General features: G+C 37.8%; 3 protein-coding genes across 3 annotated transcripts in view; 2 read left to right on the top strand and 1 right to left on the bottom strand.

Moving 5' to 3' along the window:
* Positions 1-4534, top strand: part of LOC137293703 (WD repeat-containing and planar cell polarity effector protein fritz homolog) — a 20716-nt gene extending 16182 nt beyond the window's left edge. Inside the window, exons 22-28 of the mRNA XM_067824408.1 lie at positions 215-278; positions 392-482; positions 1455-1552; positions 1999-2117; positions 2717-2814; positions 3142-3167; positions 3457-4534. Of these exons, the coding sequence (XP_067680509.1) occupies positions 215-278; positions 392-482; positions 1455-1552; positions 1999-2117; positions 2717-2814; positions 3142-3167; positions 3457-3507 (547 nt within the window). The 3' untranslated portion in view covers positions 3508-4534. The remainder of the gene's footprint in view (positions 1-214; positions 279-391; positions 483-1454; positions 1553-1998; positions 2118-2716; positions 2815-3141; positions 3168-3456) is intronic.
* The window catches only part of LOC137293709 (DNA-directed RNA polymerase II subunit RPB7), a 130269-nt gene extending 110791 nt beyond the window's left edge, over positions 1-19478 (top strand). The window contains exons 2-9 of the mRNA XM_067824416.1: positions 12884-12918; positions 13909-14018; positions 15557-15716; positions 16475-16525; positions 16637-16702; positions 17393-17464; positions 18219-18252; positions 18486-19478. Of these exons, the coding sequence (XP_067680517.1) occupies positions 12907-12918; positions 13909-14018; positions 15557-15716; positions 16475-16525; positions 16637-16702; positions 17393-17464; positions 18219-18252; positions 18486-18499 (519 nt within the window). The 5' untranslated portion in view covers positions 12884-12906 and the 3' untranslated portion in view covers positions 18500-19478. The remainder of the gene's footprint in view (positions 1-12883; positions 12919-13908; positions 14019-15556; positions 15717-16474; positions 16526-16636; positions 16703-17392; positions 17465-18218; positions 18253-18485) is intronic.
* Positions 4377-12627, bottom strand: LOC137293708 (large ribosomal subunit protein mL48-like). Its single transcript, XM_067824415.1, has 7 exons — positions 12563-12627; positions 12180-12262; positions 11884-11938; positions 10120-10250; positions 7541-7643; positions 7215-7304; positions 4377-5726 (listed from the first exon to the last, which is right to left on the bottom strand). Exons 1-7 carry the CDS (start codon positions 12581-12583, stop codon positions 5616-5618), a joined length of 594 nt encoding a protein of 197 aa, XP_067680516.1. The 5' UTR covers positions 12584-12627; the 3' UTR covers positions 4377-5615.
* Positions 19479-23697: the final 4219 nt, after the last annotated feature.

The following is a 23697-nucleotide window of genomic DNA, read 5'->3' on the forward strand; positions in this document are numbered from 1 at the left end:
GCTCATGTTGTAGATCACTGGATTGTCTGGTCCAGACTTGATCATTTACAGACCAGCCATACAGCTGGATTATTGCTGAGTGCAGCATAGAACTAAACTCACTCACTCTTTTAACAAATTATCGGAAGTCAATTGTGTTTTTCTTGAAATCATTTTCTTATAAAGCAACTAATATAAGCACAAAAGCCACTGAAGTATTTCACATCGTTTGCAGGTATGCTCGATTTGACAAGGCATTCCTGTTAGCTGTTGATATCGGTTCCAGGGATCTATTTATGGTGAGTTTGAAACGTTCGTTTAGTGTGGATTTGTCAAATCTATGTTTCTGATGCAGAATTTGAATCCTGGCCCTTTGAAACCTGATTTCCCACCTTGTTGTTGTGTGTTGCAGGACATCCACCATATGGCTCTGGACAAGGGGGAGACAGCTCTTGCAGAGGTGGCCAAGAGAAAGGCAGAACAGGTGGACTCTGAGTCACTTGGTAAGAAAGGATGTCACAAGGTTTGTAGTGACAGGTGGATCAGATGTATTAAATGGCATAACTTAAGGAGATCATGTGGTCAGGTTGTCTTTGGTGCTTAGCTGCTATGTAGAATCACATCCAGCCAGGATATGATGGCCATGTTTTTGAAATGCAGAATGGGGTTGATTCACATCCTTGGTTTCTTGTCCTTGTAACTGAGCTCATTTTTATCCCCGGCATGTAATGCGGAGGGACGGTTAGATATAGTCGTTCCCTCATCTGTCTGTCTGTCCTCTGTCTGTCCATAATCATTTTGTTTCCAGAGCATAACTCAAATACATACGGCAGACATAACAAACTGAAGATAAGGTTGTGCCTTTTGCTGTTTACTGATTTTTGACATTTTTATTTTTCTTGGTTTCCATGGAAATGTTTTGGACTCAAAATGGAGGGATGGGCTTAGTTTCCGGAGCAGAACTAAAAAACCATTTGATATCTTTCAAGAGAACTTGGCAGATATATGAGGCAGATTTTGAAGTGGTGCCTTTTGCTGTTTACAGATATTTTGCAATTAAATATTTTGTTATTTCCATGAAAATGATTTGAACTTAGTCTAAAGAAACATCAAGTAACTGTCAGATGATTGTTTCTTACAAATATGTGGGGTCGGGGTATATGTCATCTTCTGATGACTCTTGTTTGCCAAAGTGGTCTACTACCTCCATCATTCCACTTTAAGCCAGACTGATGTGATGGAAGTGCTGTTTAAGGTAGCATGAGCTGCATCTATTCACTAGTCATAGTCACATAGTTTTTTAAATGTATAACTAGAAAGCAACGGAACTTACATTTTTCTGTGAGATAATTTCAGTCCTAAACATGAAGTGGATATTACTGAGTACTTGACTTAAACATTGATAACTGATTGAAGTGAAGGTGGTATGTAGATCTGTGGATAAAGGAAGGTAAAAAGAGTGATTGTTCTTGCAGATTCGTTTGATGGTTTAGATGAGGAGCTGTCTTTAGATGATGGTTATCACAATGGTGACCACAATCCTCATCAGGACCAAGAGAATCTCCTTGACCAGGTAGGAATTCAGTTTAACTGTTTAATCATTCCCCACCATCTGTCAAAAGCTACTAAGAGGTTCATGTTCATACCCTGGCTTCTGAGAGATTATACAGTGGCGCCCTGATAGATTTGCAACCTTTACAGGAATGCTGCTTTCTGCAGTTTTAAAGATGTTGTGTGCCGATTATTTTCTGGAAGTTCAATACACTCACATCTTTAGTGAGTGGTCATCACTCAGTGGTCAGTATTACTTCTTTTTGTGGTAGGATGAACAAGGGGAGTGGTTCTACAGCTATACCACTTCCTCGTTTCAATAAATGTAGATGCTTGATAATGGTGTTAGTATATTGTAATTATGAAGTTGTATATCTATAGAACTATTCCTTATGTTTGGTGCTCACATTCTTATGGCATGACAATAATTTCTTGATTTACAGTAATTGCATAGCGTTTCCTTTCCAGCTACCACGGTCACGGCAGCACCCATGGCAGAGTGAGTATTACCGACAACAAGCATCCTCATCATCACGATCCCATCGCTTCATCGACACACACAGACACAGGAATGGATCTGTCAGAGGGTGAGGATGTAGTCATCCTATTTTTCAGCAGATCTGTGACTTGTTTCATTTTGTTTCTGTTAATCATATTTTCAAATCTCTATGAAAGAATTATCACTCATAGATTATTTGTGCAAAATGACCCAGAGCATGGTCAGGTCTCTATAGTACCCATCTTTTCAAACATGTAGAAGGGGAACTGATCATACTGCAGGTGATGGGGTGGCCTTGTGGTTGAAATGTTGGCTTGTCACGCCAAAGGTCTGGGTTCGATGCACCACATGGGCACAATGTGTGAGGCCCATTTCTGGTACGCCCCACCATGATGTTGCTGGAATAAAGCGGCGTAAAAGCAGACTCAGTCAGTCATGCTGTGTATAACGAAGCCATCAGATCAGTAACACTGTTTGTGTACCAGTGTAACAAGAAACTATCCACAACATTGACCATCTTCAGTGACAGTTTGAACAAAGCAGTAGAAAATTTAAACTATCCAAACAGTGTGCAACCATTATGAAGCTCTGTGAGAATGCAAATAATTGCTCTGATGTTGGATTCCACCAAGCAGTTTAAGATGTTGTTACATAAAACACCTCAGTACAATAGATCTGTGTGTGCAGGTACCAGCCCCCTGATGAAGAATATGAGATCGATGGAGATCTCATCCATGATTACACAGCTGCTCTCATGGACCAGCCTCCAAGGAGACAAGACCAAGGTTAGTTAGTTTGCCTGCTGTGGAAGGTTTCCCAGTAATTCTCAAGGCCCAAGGATAGCTCAGTAGCTTTATTCGTCTTGCAGAAAAACGAGGTTTCATTACCCACATGTGCAATGACTGAAGCCCATTTCTGGGGTGTCCTGGTATATGCCATTATATTGCTATAAGTGTCATAAAAACCACATATTCACCCAATGAAAGTGTAATCTCACAGTCATGTTTAAATATGGAGGAAAGTAATCTATCACTTTGGACAACCAGCCCTGTAGCTTATAGGGATTTTGAAATAGGTAAAGGAATTTTCAATATTTACTGTTATCTTTTCAGGACACAGAGCAAGAAATGATCATGAAGTAAGTAGTGATCTGAATAAACTTTTGTTCATCCTTTGCCTATAGAATTTGACTTTTGTATTTAATGACAACCTGAACAGTGTTTAAGAGGTAGAGGTTGTACACATTTATAACTTCAATGAAACATACGAGAATGTGGATCTACAAACCAGGGAATATAATCAGCTCCATCTCCGAAATTTGAACCTATGAAAAGGATTTGTGAACAAACATAAACTGATGAGCATGAATAAAATCCTTGCACCATCGCAAGAAATGTCACAGACTGAAACTGCAAATTCTGTTCCAGGAAGAAGAGGAGGAGGGGAATGTCAAGGTCATACATTTTGGAGTTGTGTAAAAGCAAAAAGACTTTGCTACAGGAGGGCAAGAACATGTCATTGAAAGTACAAGGATTCATTGACATCTGCTCAGAGACTGATATTTGGCATCTAGTTCTTACACATTTATCAGTGAAAATTCTTAATTTGAGTAACAAATGACCAGGGTATGTTATAATGAGAACATATATTGCAGCTTCTGAAAAGGTGACAAATAATTCACCAATAAACATGAGAGGATTGAAATTTTGACAGCAACGATTCACTTAAATCAAAATTATAATCATGTTGTACTCAGGAACTGGAGTCCTTATATGTATGATGTACATGATATACATCACCTTATTTACATTACCGTCCATTATGAAGTTATAGTTTTGTTACATTAACAAAATATTTTACATCAAAGATATTTATAGGATTTCAAAAAGTACAGATATCTGTTACCTCTTCAGTGTCCCGATAGTTGTTTCTGACATGTTTGGATAACGTCTATTGACAGCCTAAAAATTGTGAAAAAAATGTATGTATACTGTTGACATACAATGACATTATACAAAAGATGGGTCATTTCTATCTACACAAGGGGTTATTATACAATGCTACTGTATTATTCAGTGTAGACATTCAGTGTGAGTCTTCTCAAAATCTGATCTTTTACATGGATGCAATACCTTACCGGAAAGACCAGTCCAGATTTCTGTTACTTGATTCTTGTAAGAGAAATCTGCCTTGAAGCTGTGCAGTTATATGAAGTGAAATGTACCACAATCATTATAGAAAGGTGTCATGATAAGCTCAAGGGTCCAGATATCCTTCAGAACTAGTTGGTTAGGGTTAACTAGATGAGAGCAGTCCTCAGATGTTCCTGATATGTCATGACAGCAAGATGTCTGATTCATAAGTGATAGGTCAATAAAGCAACATTTTCCACAGGAAATATCTCCTGAATCTTTGCACTGAGCAAGTAGCTACATTCTGCCCTGTGTAAATACCTGCCAATGTGGTTTTATGTATATTTCCAGTAATAAAAGGTATTGATGATGATGAAGTTTTTTATGTATGACGTTCAACATCATGATTTTGTACTACACAAATTACTTTGCACTTAACATTATAACCCCAAATTAAAACTTGGAGGAGTAAGTATGAGTTTACACCACAGACAATTGTGCGGAGATCATGCTTGCTGATCCAGTATCAGCTACCATAATGCTACTGATTACTACTTCCTGTGAGAATAGCACTTCCAGAATGTAATCTTGTGAATGGGTTCCTTGGTGGTGTAAGATAATGGTCTCTTTTATGCAGTTGACTTGTGAGAACCAGCACTTTGAGTCATCTCACAATGACTAAGTATGGAATATATAGTGCCTTACAGTAGGAATAACACAAACAATTGCTTATTGTTAGCATTTTTCATACACATCACATCCACACAAAACACAAAGTAAAAAATTCCTGACATGACATGACACGTTTCAGGCTTTTCATCAGAATGTTTTTTCAGAAGCTTCAGCAGATGGTCCTGACACATGTCCTGTACGTTTGTACTTGACACTTGAAGCCTTCTTCTAGATGTTGTAGCTGATCACAATATAGACGCAGTAATTCTGTAAGACAGTCCAAAAACATCACCCCCAACATATTAGCTGTATCTGAAGATCTTCACAATCATTTTATAAATATCTGCATGTCTAAATTCTTATTACAAGTGGGCAAAGCAATGTCACATCCATGCCTCGAGTACATAGTTTTATGGCAGTTTCCAAACATAAATCATCACCAGGGCCACGCCATCATAACACTGTTTCTTACCATCAAGGCATCTACAAATCAAGGGAGTACAATTTCTGAAGTTAGGCAGACTCAGTTTTAGAGAAAGCTGGCATCCCATTTTCTAATATCAGCACATCCTTCATTTAGACTGAGTGGCCAAAGTTAACTCTGGGTTTACCTACTGTGATCATCTATGAAAATCTTCACACAAAAAAGTATGTTAGTTTAGTGACAAATCTGATTTTAATAGTACTATGTATCAAATAACATCCAAGTACTGATGCCTCTATCAATTCACTGTTTGCAAAGATAAGTCCTTTTGAACTGACAGTTCTAATCATGTGTCATTTCATTTCTTCCTTCTCTCATCTCTGGCCTTCTGAATGGCATCAACTTCTGCATACAAATCCTTCAGACGTTTATCAGGAACATAACGTTCATTCTCCTCTTCCACGTCGGGCTAAAAGATAAGTAAGGTTTCAGAGATACAGACAATTGACTACCGTGACAAATAAGGAAACAACCTGAAATTTTAGTGAAAAAGTCTTGTTAGATCCCACTTGACTGGCACATTCATCCCATTCATTTTCAGTCAACATGATTGAGATCAACTTAAAGGGACTGATTTTTTTTCATCCTACCCGCAAATGGGTGATCCCTACCGAAAACAATATTTCAGCCATATTACATTAGCATGTAAATCATTAAGCCTGAAACAGGCAAACCATCTTATTCATTTGAGGCGCAGTGACAAGCAATGATGACTAGTAGACACAATTAAAAGCTTTGTAGATTTCCAGGCTTCACTCAATCATGTTCAGATTGCAGTAAACACTACCACTGACTTCATAATCTTAAACGTCACATGCAACCATAGAATTTGCATGCAACACAAAACACAACTTTCCAAATTCTAATTCCTTTCAGTAAGGACTTGCAGAAAAAGTTGAAAAATAACTTTTGAACAAAAGCCAGTGAAAATGCAGTACCAACGATTCATCAATTTTCCACCAGCACTGGGGGAAAAAAGTGGTTTAACCAGCTGTGCTGCGCTGCACCCATAGGGCATGCCTAGTGATTAGGTATGTGTGGCTTGAACCAGGAAGACGACTCATGCAAACACAGCAAGTGATGCATGTAAGGATTATCGCTACACTCGAAGTTGGAGAACAGAGATGTTTCTTGTGACTACAAGCATCTTGGGTGTGCAGTAATAAATGTGCACTGGTCCATTTCATTGCCAAAAATTGCTCCGCTTGAAAACTGAAATGTTTTAATACATGTCTCTGGAAACAAAGAAAGATGTGTTGATTGTGAGAAGCTGTCTCTGTCACTGACAAAACTCAATGTCTGTTTTATATACACCTATGTGTCTGCTTGAGTTTACAAGGATAACAATTTCCTCTATTGCATACATATGATACAACATTTCAGTATGGATTCTTACACTGTTATCACTCTTGCTTGACAACGGTATATGAATCCATACCGAAACGTGGCATCATATACAATAAAAGAAGCTGTTATCCGTAAAAAATCTTACTTTCTTATTACACTCCATACCTCTGAAATGCCAGTCAAATAGATCTCTGTATACACACAATGAGCCTTCTGTTTTTCGGCAAATGAACCAGCCAATGAAAAGTCTTTGTTACACTTTAGTGCACACACTCTGACCGGGTTCTGTCTCCCGGATGCTTCGATTCAAGGGAAGAGAACCCAAGTACAATATATTGCACATTTCATTCGCGAATGTATGCTTGGAATTTTGTTTGTTTTTTCATGATCAACAGTGTATATTATATGTCTAGAATAAGTGATAATGGTGTTACAGTTATGTTTTTTTTTTTTTTGGTTGCATGTGATCTTCAACAACCTTTATTAAATACACTTCACCTGGCATTTAGATAATAACTACCCATGTCAGCTTCATCATAGAGTTACATACCTCTTTCACAGTGATATTTACACCCATTGGCAAGTGGCAACGGACTATATCAAGAAATATTGGCAGCATGGTTGAAGGGACATCTTGTAACTGCAACAGAGAGCCAGTATGTTACTATGAAGAATTCCACCTTTCTGACTGTAAACTAGATAAGACTAATCACAAATGTTGAAATATATAATAACTTCATAAATAATACAAAAGTTGATATTCAGTTAATTGATGTTCAGGTTCGCTTGAAATTTCGTATCGATTGTGATGTGATAATATGTGTACGTGGTTATATAAGCCTGGCTAATGAACCTAAGATAGCCTGCAATTCCCACCTGTACAGTCCTCTCATACGTCCTCAAGTCGTAGGTGTGCTGGATTACTTTAGAATTTGGTACATAGGTTTCAATGTGTGTTGCCTTTGATGGTGATGCCCACCTGTGGAATACAGATGTACTTACACAATGGTGGCAGTATAGAGGTTTGAAGTTTTATAAAATTTAATAAAACATACCTTCTTTTCAAGGATACTATCAAATGCACCATACCTTTTGTCACTATACCGCAGTATGTTATTCAAGACGCATATCATTTGTACCTGGATACATTACTTTCAAGTCAATGTAAACATAGGATGCACAGGATTATTCTGTGAAATGACAAAACAATACAGGATTAAGCATCATTTGTAACTACTCATGTCGTTCCGGCAAGCCAGATGGCATCTCGTACCCCTCTCGTGGCCATGTTTGCGACTGGGTCCTGTCTAAGCGCAAACGGGCATGGACATGAAAATAGTTGAGTACTATTATCAAGGAAAGATATCCTACATCCCGTGGGAAAACAGCAATACAGTCATTCCCCCTGCAAATATGCTTCAGTGTTAAAAGTTGTTCAGATAAGTAGTTACGAATGGATGAAACATCAAGTATTGTTGTGGCTGAAAGTATCTGAACTGTTTCATCAGTAACAATAGTCCCTTTGTCCCCAATAATAAACAAAAAGTGCATTACTTTCATCTTCTCTTCAATTATCAACAAAAGCATCACTTCAAAGACTGGATGTCATACTGAACATGTACAGTGTTCCCAGAAATTATTGAGAAAATCTTTATTTTTGTTCTAATGATGCTAAGATTGGAAAAAGGGCTTTCACTATGCACTAAGCCTACTAAAGAAGGGAGACAACTCTTGAAGGCTTAGAAGACAGCTCATTACGTCAAGAGTTATCTCCCTTGTCTGAGCAGACGGCTTCCTGTGTTGACATGGCAGAATTTACAGCAAGAGAGAAAAGAAAGCTCATTCTAGATGATTTTGAAAGGGGTGAGGCTGATGCTAAAGTGTTAGCTTGTAGACATGGTATTCCTCTGTCTACAGTATGCAGAACTTTGAAGAATATTCAAACAGGAACCGGGATAGAGCACAAAGCAGGGGCAGGTCGGCCTAGGAAATTCAGTGTTGTGGATCGCCGAAGACTTGGGCAGATTGTGAGTAGGGGCAAATTGAAAAGTGTTGAGAACATCAGAAATGAAATGATTAGCAGAGGAAGTCCTCAGGTATGCAATGAAACAGTTAGGCAGGAATTACAGAGACTTAATTGGGTGAAAAAACGTGGAATTCCCTCGCCGTTGATGAAAGATGCACAAAAGGAAAAACGTTTAAACTGGTGTCGGGCTCATGAAAATCAAGATTGGGATAATGTTTTCTTTTCGGATGAAAGTTCTGTTTGGCTTTTCCCTAACTGTGTGAAAATTTGGACCAAAGGTACAGTTAAACCTATCTACCAGCGACCAAAACATAGCCCGAAGTTTCACATGTGGGGTGGCATATCGGCTCGCGGAGTGACGCCATTGTGTGTTTTCACGGGAAAAGAAAGATACGTTGACATTCTAAATGGTGACCTTCTTCCGACAGCACAAACATTGTATGAAGATGATTGGATTTTCCAGCATGATAATGACCCAAAAGACACTGCGCACTACACAAAACAGTGGTTGTCGGGCGAAAATGTTCAAGTTTTAGACTGGCCCAGTTACAGCCCAGACCTAAACCCAACTGAGAATGTGTGGGGAGTCATGAAGGACAGAATAAACCAAAAGGGACTGAGAAATATTGAAGATATGAAGGCCGAGGTGGTCCAATATTGGGATACCCTGTCACACGATTACCTACAAACTTTGATGGGTAGTGTGCCTAGGCGTATTCAGGCATGCATTGCTAGTCAAGGAGGTCTAACAAAGTACTAAAACAAGACTGAGACTGTAAAAGGATGATGTTTTAACATGTTTATGTAAGTAAAACGCCAGAAGTTAATAAACGTAATGAGTTACATGACGCAACATGATTCTCAATAATTTCTGGGAATACTATACTTCCTTTATTAAATACCTATGAATAATATGGACCATTTGCCCTTACAATACTGGTGGCTGGTATATGTCCAAATCGATCACACAGACTGAAAATGCTTATCAGCCATATCAACCATGATGCCAAGCTACTGAACTGGTATGGAATGAATACATGCAAATGCGAGAAACTTCAAGAAACAGTGCCAATTTTATTTTAGAGTTATGTCCCTTAATGGGGTATATGATAAAATGGTTATGATATGAATGTTTCCCTTTCACCAGTCATGTAAGCCCTCAGCTACCATATCAGCCCTCGACTAACATAACAGCATTAGTCTCGCTGGTATGACTGGTGAAAGGAAAACTATCATGTAATATTGCTAATAAACTCTTAACATAATGCATCATGAATACGTGCATATGATTTTTGAACTGACTCTCCAATTAAATGACTATATGTATGATGCATATTAGAAAATGAACCTATTTTCTTACTTTCCTTGACAAATGTTTTAGAAGTTATTTTGAAAAACACAACATGAACTGTTGTTAAGTCAAACTTACGTTTCAGTGTCAATACCTAGGCGGGTTGCCTGGTTGTGTACATATTTAGCAAAGGATTCCAGCAGCACAAAGTCATAGCCTCTCATCCTCACATTCAGGGCTTCATACTCTGGGATGGCAGGGCCTGGTGTCTGAGTGAAAAATATACATCACACTGGAGGAAGCATGAAAAGAAAGCTCATTACATTTCAAGTACAGGCTAGCTATTTTTTAACCTGATATTTGGCTTGTTAAAACATAAGTAAGTTTTCATCAAATACAAACTGAACATTTAATCCTCCAAGTGAATGAGTTTTTATGCTGTTTTTAGCAATATTCCAGCAGTGGGAGACCAGAAAAAGAGTTCACACATTGTATCCATGTGAGGAATCGAACCTGGGTCTTTGGAGTGATGAGCGAACATTTTAACCACTAGGCTACCCCATTGCTCATTAAATCCTGTATTGTTGGAATCATATACTAGTAACCTTCCTTGTCACTAGTAAGACCTGTCATGCTTTTGGTGATGTCACAACATGTCAGCTTGACATAGCAAGAAAGTCTGAAATCTAAGACATTCACAATTTCAGTGAAACCCAAGAGCATGGGTAGGTGCTGCCTAACCCAGAAACAATCAGGATTTGAACTAACATCTTTAGCTTTCTAGCAGTGGCACACCCACAGGACTTGTAGTGCCTTTGACAACTTGGACACTGGTGCTTCCATTCAACATCACAATGAAACCTCTTTTTAATATCAATGTACAAAGGTAAGTCGAGATATGTCAAAAAGAATTATAGAAAGCAAATGTAGGCTACACCTCTTTAAAACAAATTAAGTTGATAACTAAAACAAAGACCTCTTTTTATTGATGTATCATGTCATCAAACCCGAATACATCCCAACCGGCCCCAAGCCGAACTGGCCCCTGGATATTTAGCTCAAACCGGCCTCTAGATGGTTAACCCAAACCGGCCCTGCACCCTAACTGGCCCCTGTGACAGTTAACGGTGACAATTGTTCGTTAATTATCGGAACACAAACTGTAATTGACACCACAGAAAAAGACTTCAATTGATTTATTATACTTATGTATATACAATAATAATAATTTAATGATGGCATGGTAATAATTTAATTATACATGTAGACAGATAATGACTTCATTTAATTCATTATATATTTTCAGACAGACAATTATATATTTACTGTTGTTCCACACATGGAAATATGCCAAAATACGAAGGACGAGATCATTTGTGACATGGAGACATGTGAAAATAAGAAGGAAGACATTATTTGTCAATTCGTTACATGAAACATATTGGCATAACAACGGTGAAACTTGAATTCATTATATTGGATTTGCGTGCTATTCTTACATTGATTAATGTGTCAATTCTGTGGATACAATACAACAAAATGTAAGTACATGTTTAATTTCAGTTTTACATAGCATCGTTTATCTTTTAGATTTTAAAAACGATTACATAAAATGTCCTCTACCACAGGATCTCCATGATCAGTAGCATGTGCATGTTCACTAGCTTCTCACTGACACTAATATCATTTTCATAATTTGTTGTCATAAATCGATAGTACATGTAAAGACACATGGTCAGTGTGTTTTTGTCATTTATGTTAGAGGAGCTTAAATTAATATGTCTTTGTATGTACTTGTCGGGGCCAGTTTAGGTCAAATATCTGAGGCCGGTTGGGCTTGGGGCAAGTTCGGGGGTAATTCATCAAACATGTTACTAACAAAGTTGTTATTGAAGTCCTTACCAAGTCATCTGGTTCAAACACACCAAGTAACTTTGAAGTAGAACTCAGGTGTCTCCTGCAATGCAACAATAAATATCACGTAGGAAAGTTATAAGTTAGTGAATGTGTTTCTGTATCATGGCAGCTGACAGTGAATTAATAATCATATGATTACAGACAGAAGGGATCAATTACTTTTATGTATAGTACATGTGTACAAAAAGCCCATGACGCAAATGGCTTACTATAATCTTCAAAGTCACAAATAACTGTATGCTCAACATGGACTGCGTTATTCCGAAATTGGTTCAACCTACCTGCCAAAACTCTTTCTGCAATGCTGGCAAACATTCTGGGTGTGACAAAACTTAACCCTGGCCCCTAAAGTTCGCAGCACACCCTGAAATGCAGAACATAATTGTAAGCTTTATATGCGTATGTTGAAATATGAGTGACTGACGTTAAGGTTTATCTGATCTCAGACTGAAACAAAGACACTATGGACACAGAGTCAGGAACCGACTGAAGGACAACCAGGTTACAATAAAATTTGAGGAACCCTTGTTACTGTCGCTAATAACTCTACTTTACACGGTCCCACTGATTAATCTGATAAGTGAATATCCTAGTGAATATGTCTTAAGGTTCTGTGATTAGACCTATATTTAAAAAATTGACAGCAATATTATGTCAGGCTTACTCCCAAAATACTTGAAGGCATGTTTGCGATAATTTAAAGTAAATTAGAGTTATCGAACTTTGTTTTAGGACTGCTATTAACCGACACAGTCCAAACATATTACCTATAAATGCTGTATTTGATACAAGTGAAACTTTTAGTTGAGTGATTTATTTAAATATGAATATAAAATGTAACGTCATAATGGTATTCTACTTATGTTGAAAGGGAAACAGGTAATATATCGAACAGTGACGATTCTAGTTGTCCGGACTTTACCACTGAAAATCTTCTATTGGGAGATTGAATATTCCGGTTCCGCTCATGCTAGTGTTTGATGTATTGCTGACTCTTGAAAGAACACAATGTTTTACCACGTACGTATTTATTTCCGGATTGCCTCAATTACGTTTGGTATGAGTAAGGGCTTGTGTGTTCGGACAATAGAAAGTCACCGATGTGATTTTACGACAGCCGACTGAACATAAAACTACAAAAATGCAATGCTGTCTTCTTTCGTACACTGGAATACCACAGAAATATAATGGTTACCAGTACATTACAAACAATTGAACGTGCTAAAGAGCGTTTTGGCTTAATCAAAATCTTGTCAAAGTACAGTTAGATTCATAAACATTCACGATTACCCCGTGGATGCTCAAATGGCAAAAATGTACCGTCTGTTGAAAACAGCGGGAATAATGAATATGCTTGGTGCAATCACAGAATCTGTTCGCACCCAACGTTAGTTTAGGGGCTCCGGAAAGATTTACGCCCGTGACCCCGTTTTTTTTTCATCGTTCTTGGCTGAGAATAGGTTAAGTTTTGACAGAAAGCCTTCCCTCACCCTGATCCTAACTCTGAACCTAATATAATGTTGAAGCTAAACCCAATCCCCTAGAAATAATCCGTCAATAGTGAATAAATAGAATACATTTCAAACTGTGGTTACGGGCATAACTCTTACCAAGGCTCTGTTTAAAGGTTCACTTGTTATAAGCTTTCAGCATATGAATGTATTGTATTATGTATCATATCGATGCCCTACTACTGACACAGGTGGTGAAGTGGCCTAGTAGCTGAGATATTCGCTCGTCACACTGAACACTTGCGTTATAATTCCCATAATTGCAATGTGTGAAGATCGTTTGTTGTGTCAGTCATCATAATCCTTGTCATACGGTTTGAGTCTTGCCAAAAGCAATTACAGACTTGCTTGTCCTGTTGAGATGTGTATCATATCATGACAGTGTATTTTGCTACAGCTCTAGTCATTCATTGTAATTCTTTGAGTCAATGAAGATCTACACATGTTGCAATGCCCATTTTTATAATATTTATTGACTTTGAAATGATCTGATTACCAGGTTTCCCTAGAGCATGAAATCTTGTTACATCCAAGATATTTTGGTCCAAATCTTCTCAACATTGTCAAGCAGAAACTCTTCACAGAAGTGGAAGGAACATGTACAGGAAAGTATGTACCATACTTTATATATACAAACTGTTTTAGTCCTTAGATGTGCCATTATGAAACACTTTGACGTTGAGGACAGGGTCAATACATTGTCAGTAAACAGTGTATGACATTGCGTATGAATATCATACCAGAAATATGAAAAACGTCTAAAATAATCCCTGTACCAAAGAAAATGAACCCTTCCGTGTTGAATGACTTTAGACTGGTCGCCTTAACGTCTGTAGCTATGAAGTGCTTTGAGAGGATCGTGCTAAATATTCTCATGTGTAATGTTGGACACCTTCTTGACCCTCTTCAATTTGCATACAGAGCATAGCGGGGTGTTGAAGATGCCAAAGTTGTTATTTTAAACAGTATTTACAAACATTTAGAAATTCCAAAATCTTATGTTAGACTACTTTTTATCGATTTTTCATCTGCCTTTAACACAATTCAACCTCACATTTTATTGCAAACACTTTTATCTATGAAAGTGAACAAAAATCTTCTTCTCTGGATTGAACAGCAAATTCGACCGACCGCAATTTGTGCATGTGAACCAAGCAGATTCATCAGTTGTGCACACTAGCACTGGGCCACCCCAGGGCTGTGTCATCTCGCCTGTGCTTTTCATTCACTATACTAATGACTGTGTAAGCTGCAGCCCTGGTTGTCTGACTGTCAAATTTCAGTTAAATGTTTCGGAAACAAAAGAACTCATCATTGATTTTAGAAGCAACAAAACTGACATTACCCCTGTTGAAATTAAAAATGAAAATGTTGAAATTATTACACAGTACAAATACCTTGGTACTATTATTGACGACAAACTACAGTGGGGCCCAAATACTGATTTCATTTTTAAGAAGTGCCAACAAAGTTTACATTTTATGTGTAAATTGAGATCTTTTAAGGTTAGCCAAAAAGTAATGTTGTTGTTTTATCATTGTTTTGTTGAGAGTAATTTAACCTTTTCAATTCAGTGTTGGTACGGTTCTCTTAATCTCAAAAGCAAATCTCATCTTAACAGAATTATTCTTATGGCAACCAAGATTTCTGGTATTTCTGTTTCATCTTTACAACCCCTCTTTAATGATCATGCTGTTAATCTTGCTGAGAGAATTTTATCAGATTCAAGTCACATATTATTCCAAGAATACAATCTTTTACCTTCAGGCTGGCGTTACCAAATGCCCCGTTTTAAAACTAAAAGAGTTCAAAATTCTTTTTTTTTCCATCAAGTATCTGCCTTTTAAATGACTGTTGACTGTCTGTCTTTGTTGTCGTTTTACGTATCTTAATCTGTATGTAGTTATTTATGTTTTAACAATCTCATATGTGTTCACTTTCAAATGGAGAAAGAATTCCCCTCGAGGTGATAAGTATTGTCATTGTCATCATTGTCATATATTGTCATATATTAAATAAATCAACTGAGGGAATTGTGGAAAGCCTGAAACTGTTTCAGTTTGGTCCTGAACATGAGAAAGGTAAAGATATATGTCTTTTTCTTTGAAATACATTGTAAAATCACTGCCTTTCTCACTATATTTCAGATATGGCTTTGTCATAGCAGTTACCACAATTGACAATATAGGAGCTGGGATGATCCAGCCTAGTGCAGGGTTTGTCCTGTACCCCATTAAGTACAAAGCTATTGTCTTCCGTCCTTTCAAGGGAGAGGTGTTGGATGCTGTTGTAACACAGGTCAACAAGGTGAGACAAACTGAAGTAAACATAACAAGACAGGACTCCACTTGGGGATTTCTAGTTTGAGTGCAACAGACTGTATTTTTACAATGTAACTCACTTTCTGTGAAGTGGTGGTGGTAAAATGTAGGTGAGACAAACTGAAGTAAACATGCTGAGACAGGACTTCTTTGAATGAAACAGACTGTATTCTTGTAATGTAGCTAGCTTCCTGTCATGGTTAAAGCAGTCAGTTATCCCTCTGATGACTCAAGTTTGATTCCCCACATCCATTGTGTGAAGCTCATTTCAAGAGGCCATGATATTGATGCAGAAATTCTAAAATTGTGTAAAGCCATACATGCTCACTTTCTGAATGATACTTTGGCAAAGAAATTCTGGATATCAGGACACTCATGGGAAGATATGTTAATTGTGAAACTACTGTCTGGTGGTTCTTTATTGGTGAGTGAGTTAGTATAGTTTTTTTGCCCAAATTTAGCGATATTCCTGCCATATCACACCAGGGGACACCAAAAAGGGATTTCACACATTGTACTCATGTGGGGAATCAAACCTCGGTCTTCGGCGTGATGAGCAAATGCTTTAACCACTAGGCTGGTCAAGCACTCTGTTTCATTTGTAACTATGTAACTTGTAACTAACATATTGTTATAAGGGGATTGTGGCTGTTTTTGAACATGGTGTATTTGTTTATGTACATAAAGATCTGCTATGTTTTCATGATCACTACTTCTAAAAGGGATGGAATTCCTGTTTTTCAGGTTGGACTCTTCACAGAAATTGGCCCCCTCTCCTGCTTTATCTCCAGACATGTGAGTTACCAGTGGTATCATTTCCATCTCATCATATTCCCAGAAGGAATGTAACATGTGATGATGATCTTGTGTTGGATGTTTATTTCATGAAATTGTTTCTCATTTCAGTCAATTCCTGCAGACATGGAGTTTGACCCCAATTCAAATCCTCCATGCTACAAGACAAAGGATGAGGTATGAAATAAATTGGTCAATATGGTCCATCCTTGGCAGGTGACAAAATACACGTGAAAAGGTTTAGTAGTTATCGCCCTTCTAACACAGTTATTAATAAGTGAAAGGTGCAGTTCTTTAGTTATAGGATGGCTGTGAGTACATAATGAAATCTAAACCATACAACAATCATGGTCATCTAACCCAATGGTTGATATCATGAGCATCGATCCAGGCATTTCAGGCATTCAATCTATTGGCGTCATGGTGCTTACCACCTGATCCATTTGTTCACCAGCTTGGCCTGCTAAGATTTATTTTCTTACTTTGAGTCCTAATTTCCGCTTACCATATATGTCTTTCGATAAGCCAAATTGTGAGGACCAAAATAGCAGTCTGTAGAAGTGGAGTCAGGGTACCCTATCCATGTATACTGTTATATCTTAATTTCCACTCACCTTATATGTGGCCATCTATAAGCCAAATTTTGAGGACCAAAATAGCAGTCTCTGGAAGGGGATGCCTACAGTGTACACTATGTAAGCTGTTATACACAAGCATCTGTTTACATTGATTCACTGGAATCTCATCCAACTCCAAAACACTCCAGATGCCAGGTTTAGTTTTGTTGGAAAGATAGGATGCATCATGATTTGTGATGTAATCTCTGTACTGTAAGACCCACTCACTGTCATGTTGTGTTCTTTTTAGGACATTGTGATTCAGCAAGATGATGAAATCAGAATCAAGATTGTGGGCACCAGAGTTGATGCAAAGGACATTGTAAGTAAAGTAAAACATGATGCTGATAATAATTGCTATATGAATTGATGGGTTAAATAGATCCCATGCATTCAAAAGAAATTGAGGTTAAACATGCTGTTGCCGTGTTAAACTTGATCTCACCTATCCATGAGTTTGATTGGAAGCAGATAGTATGATTTGGTAACTGGGTCTCTGGGATAGCCCAGTGTTTGAAGCATACAGTTGTCATGCTGAATCCGATTACCCCATATGGGTACAATGTGTGTCTCCAGTCGTGATATTGCTGGAGTATTGTTAAAAACGGTGTAAAACTAAACTGACTGACTAACTCACTTACTGTTGTGGTAACTTGGTTGATGCCGTACTACATACTGCCTGATGTTGTCAGGTGACCACTGACTTGTCTAGCCTCAGTTACATGTGAGCATTCGTCAGTATGGTCATTTATGTAGTTTGAATTTTACTGTTTGTGAATAAGAAACCAGGGTCCTCTTACACAAAGCGATCTTAGTGCTACAATGATTGTAACTCCCATTCTCCAATATAAGCTTAAGATAGTCGTAGCAGCTAAGATCGCTTTGTGCAAGTGGGCCCCGGGATGGCCCTCAAACAATGGATCCAAATAACTACAAGACAACAGTACTTGTTTGACTGTAGTGTAATGTCTCAAACATATTATATCTTTTGCATAAGAAAGGATGTATTCAGTACTGGCTTCTGTTGAGTACAGATGAATAATAAATATTTATGGCTTATATATTTGTCTTTTCAGTTTGCAATTGGAACTCTGATGGATGATTACTTAGGTGAGTTTTAGTTATCTGAAGCGTGATTTACAAGAAATGATCTCCTCTGTGTTGATCTTTGAAGCTAACCACAACCCATGAAAAAAAATGGATGTCAGATATGGATTTCTTACTTTTTAAATTTAATTTTAGGGTGGAGGTCTTTTCACATAATTTTCAGTGAAAAAGGATAATTTTATTTGATGAAGTATATTAATGAGGAGGAAACTTAACATTGTATGTATGTTTTGCAGGTCTGGTGAGCTGAGAGGACATTTCAAGATCTGTTTCTGATGTACATAGCACTGTTGTAGCATGAGGAGTGGGGTTGGGGGGAGGGTCATGACCCATTTACACATTCATACTACTGCAATACCTCTGTCAGTTTAACCATTTATCACTGATTGCAGTGTGTACAATGCATAGTTCTGTGCATTTCGTGGATCACAGGGACAGACATGGTATCCTTGATTTGAAGAACAAATGATCTAATCTGATGGAACCATCTCCTCTTCATCTTCATCTTCATGTCACCTTCAGTAATCTGTTGGACCTCAGTAATCAACTGGCCCATATCTCCATTCTAGTATGATACATATCCTGGACCCATTAGCGGACTTGTATTCGTTTTGAGGCTCAATTAAAAGATAAAATATAAACCCAATCAAATTACTCTATCCTTCCCATTGTTTCAAAAGCAGCCATGTTAATAATAATTGATTTGACTTAAGCATGACCTCGCAAACACAACCAGAACATCATGAAGCATATCCCTTGGTCTTTTGCTGTGGAAAACCTTTCCAGTGGAAACATATCTGTCTTGTAACTGACGATGTTGAATTTAGATCTGTAGAGTGTTCATTGGTTGTTGATTTCAAGTCCATGAGTGAGCCAAATGCTGTGTAAGAATGCTGTGTAAGTTCATGAAACGAAAGATGGAACTTGTGACTTCTTTCCCAAACAATACTGTGATGGCAAATGTGTCTTGCGTTCTATTCATCATAGAAAGGCGGTGGATACATTTGACAGTCAAGGATGTCATACATTGATCATGACTTTTGTGTTTATGTAAAAGGTACATTAGCTGAAACTGAGAACACTGAATACACATTTGTCCAGGATTCATTCATTGTCATCTGTCCATGTCATCATGTCATCTGGCAGGCTCTCAACTCTTTGCCAGCATTATTTATGATTCACCCTGTCATCACAACAACTTTTGAAATAAAAACATGCGGTAATTGTAAGTTGGTTTTATTTCTTTATGAAGAGAGATACATGAGTACAATAATGTTCTTGGGTGTGGGTAACAGGTAACTCTGAAGCAGACAAATTTTATTTATGTCAGTAGGGTAGCTTCCAGGGATCATGTTACTGAAACCATAGCTCATGGCTGTAAGTCCTGGCTTCATTTTAGGAAAGGACACATTGTGGCCTGGTCACATCTTGCTGTTCCCCACTCTAATATGACTTGCATAATGCTGATTGTGTAAAACAGAAGCTTCATTGTTCCCTGCCGACCTCCGTATTGTCAACAAGCGCTTATGATAGCATATGTTATTCATGAAACATACAACAATGCATTGAGCAACAAACAAGAAGTTATCATCCATAAAGTTGTGTGCTTCATTCTTTACACGCCAACGGGGTTCGAAATTAACACTTTGAGGTAGGAAATTTGCTATTCAAAATCTTATTTTGCTACCTGAAAAAAACAACACGCAAAGCAACAACTTGCTACTCGGTATATTTAGTAAAACTGCTTACTAGTCCAGGAGGAGAATCTCAAAAGGGGACTAGAAATAGGATTTCGTAGCCCTCCCAGTGTGATGTCTTGGGCTCATGAAGAGGCCTGTAATACTCTCAGTGGTATCATGTTTTTTTCCCGGGCCATTTTATTTGGTAGGGGTCTGTCAGCATTTTCATGACATTTGGTTTGCTGCCTGACAACATCTCAAAGTTAATCATGGATAGTTTTACTACTATCAATCTGATCACTTTTATTTTGACTTTTGTGTATTGCTAAAGGATGTAGAATTTGTTTGACATATTCGTGCTTTTGAAAATAGTCAAAATGGCCGCCATTTTGGCCGCCATCTTGAATTGTCTTGTGATGCCTTCTCGGCAGTTAAATTTACATGGTGGCTTGGACACAAAACAAGTAATTGTGTATGGTCATGTCGTGGTAATATGTTTACAGCTTATTCTTTGAGACAGGTGATTTTAGCGAGTCTCCGACATGTCATGGAAATGTGTGGTGGTGATTTATTTATCGAAAGCTTACATTATTCTTGTAACTAGAATCGGTTGTTTTTGTTTCCTGATTACTTCTGGAGTTACAGCATGTTATATGGAATTATTTCATAACATTCAGAATTCAAAATGGCTGCCAAGATGGCCGCCATTGTAGTTTTACTACTTATACATGGCAGAGGACTAAGTTTGTACTTATATGTAAACAAACAATTCATCTGATGTCAAATTATTTATACAGTATCGGAAAAGAACAACATTTCAGTGGTATGGTAAGCGTCATTTGCCTTAAATAGCTGATGACATAACATCATCCAAAGTACGTGTATTAGAAAACTATGTTTCACGGCCGATAACTGCGTCTAAGCTCTGGCTGTACAGGGTCGGCGAAGCAGGGGTACAGCAGCCCCCTATAATTTTTTACAGGTTACATTTTATGCATAAACGTATTCATATAACACTCTTTTAATGCTGATAGTGCTCCCTTAAATGAGAAATGATAACTTCGACCCTGTTGTAGTTATTCAAAGTGGTCTGTCAGAAAACTCTTAATCACTTTTAATACATTCAGAAGCTTACAATTAACTCTACTCTTCACTTTCTTTCATGTCATATATTACATCATGTCAGAATTGGAGTCATCTACAAGCCAAAGCTTTTCGGGCAACAATCACCTGCCATACAAAAAGACATGTCTCTGTGCACAATAAATCAGTTCATCTGCATTGACATAGATCTCTCTGCTGGCAGTTCAACCAATCCACGGGGAGCAGAATATCTCGACATCAGAACACCAGAAAAAGGATGAGCTGACCATCACAAATGCCCCAACCAGGGCCAACTGGTGAAGGAATGTTCATGATTGGTTGTTTCCACACACGCACATGGTAGGTAACTCGCTCAAAAAGACGTTTTGGACGATTGGATGTTGGTGGAAGTTTTTGTGAAAAGAAATTGAACGGGATAAAACTAAACGCACTCACTCATGTCGTAATGCACACAGTGTCGACATAAACCTGTGTGAAACCTACATAAACGCAGAATGAGTAGAACTTGATGAGAATCCACTGCGCTCTTTCAGAACCGAGTAGAAAGGTACTACAAACTTCTTAAGAACAATTCATTTGGTTTTGAGAATATTTGCACGGAATATCAAAGTAACTAAGAACATAATGCGGTCGAGTTTCGTCTGTCTGAGAGCGGAATTGACCTGGTGGAAACTGTGTACAAACGTATTGCATCTGATTCCAACTATCTTATGTCTGCACACATCCCAATTAAGTCTGAAGTACGTCGATTTCGTTCGTCATATGACAATCTGTGTTATCACTCCGCCCCATTTTAGAACATGTAGAACATTGGACAATGGGAATTGTCATCTGAAACTCACCAACGACATTCACACAATTAGGTGACAATCAGGATTTTGTCGGTCATTATATCTTGTGGACAGTTTGAATGTAAAACCATCCCAAATCAAATCTTCATTACGCCTGACAGCGTCTCATTAACACACTTTGGAAACAGGTCAAAACACTTCAGTGTAATATCAGAGAATCTCAGAGAATGTTCCAGATTGTATACGCATACAACGATCATTAAAACATCGGAATTTCACAAGAATATCTTTAAATTTTAAGGGAATAAATAGGAATTGATACAATTATATAAAAACATGTATTAATTTGTATGTTCTATTGTCTGTACCACGCATGGACAATGTACGCTTATTCAAAACCAGAGTTAATCCATAAATGTACAATCTACAATCATTTAGATTCTAATCTGAATAAACAGATGTATAATCTACGATTATGTAAAACCAGATCTAAATCCACAAATGTTTAAACTACAATGTATGATGACTGGAAGATGCATCCACGCCATGGCTTGTATTTACGTGACAGCTGAGTCAGCAAAAGTACATGTAACTGAAAATGTAGCCAAGAGGTATTCTAAACACTGACTAGTAAATATAACATCTTATCATCTGACAAAATGGCTGACTAGGAGCAGGAATTTGCTCTGAAACGTGGTGTAAAGAATAAAAAGATATACTGTTATCAGTAAAACGTGTCATGTGTTTGAGGTTATATTGTTGGGGTTTTTTTTAAGAATATCGCAAAACTGGGAGTATATCATATGTACTTTGTAAATCACCTAGGTGAAACAGTGTGCATGCCCGGAGTATGAGCTCGTGAAACAGTAGGCATGCACGGAAAATGAGGTCGTGAGCAGTAGTCAAATCTTGGTTGTGTATACAAACAAGTAAATAATATACTCCTTATGTTAAAAAACTTGTTGATTGTGGCAGGGAGCCTATATAGAGAGTTATAGAGTATCCCTGATTGTGGTAAGCAGCCTCTGTCACAGAGAAAGGTCAATGTCTGGTTTATTGATACCTATATGTCTGCCTGCCTGTCTTCTAATGACAATATACACAACTTCAATCACTGACCACATGCAATTTGAACTTAACACCTATCAGACTACACGCCATAAACAAATTGATTTATGAATCCTGTCTCTGCCACATTATGTAATTAGGCAGGTGTGATACTTGTACACGTGGCATGTTTTCAAGTCTGTGGGTTGCAAACAAACTACATCCATTTTTCTCGGATGACTGGATCTGACGGAAACTGTTGCAAACTTTTGTCCGTTTCAAGTCCTGCTTTGTACTTGGACGAATGACAGTTTCAAGCCACGTAGTAGTTTACCATCTCTACTGAGGTGATGTTTGATTGGATCGAACGCAAAGTCAGAGAGCATGTATTTACAAAATCCAACATCTCTATATACATTCTTTATGGATAACAACTTCTTCTAGTTATGTGATTTTGTTTGACAACAGTACATGAATCCATGCTGAAGCGACGCATTAAGTACAGTAAATTAAGTTGTTATCCATAAAGAATCTTACTTTCTTGTGACCAGCCGTACTTCTAAAATGCCCATCAAACAGATCATCTTTCTGTACACACAATGAACCCTCAGCGTATCAGCAAATGAACCAGCCAATCGGAAGACGTCATTACACTTGAGTGCACATCCACCCGCTATGACTGGGTTCCGTCTGCCGAGAGCTTCGTTTCGTGGGAAGTAAGCCCAAGTACAAAATATTGCACTTTTGACTTGCGATTGTACGCTTATAATTTTGTCTATTTGAATCTTTACAAACAGCAATGTATATTATATGTCATGAATAATTGA

This window comes from Haliotis asinina, chromosome 8 (genome assembly GCF_037392515.1).
Source record: "Haliotis asinina isolate JCU_RB_2024 chromosome 8, JCU_Hal_asi_v2, whole genome shotgun sequence".
Taxonomy (NCBI): Eukaryota; Metazoa; Mollusca; class Gastropoda; order Lepetellida; family Haliotidae; genus Haliotis; species Haliotis asinina.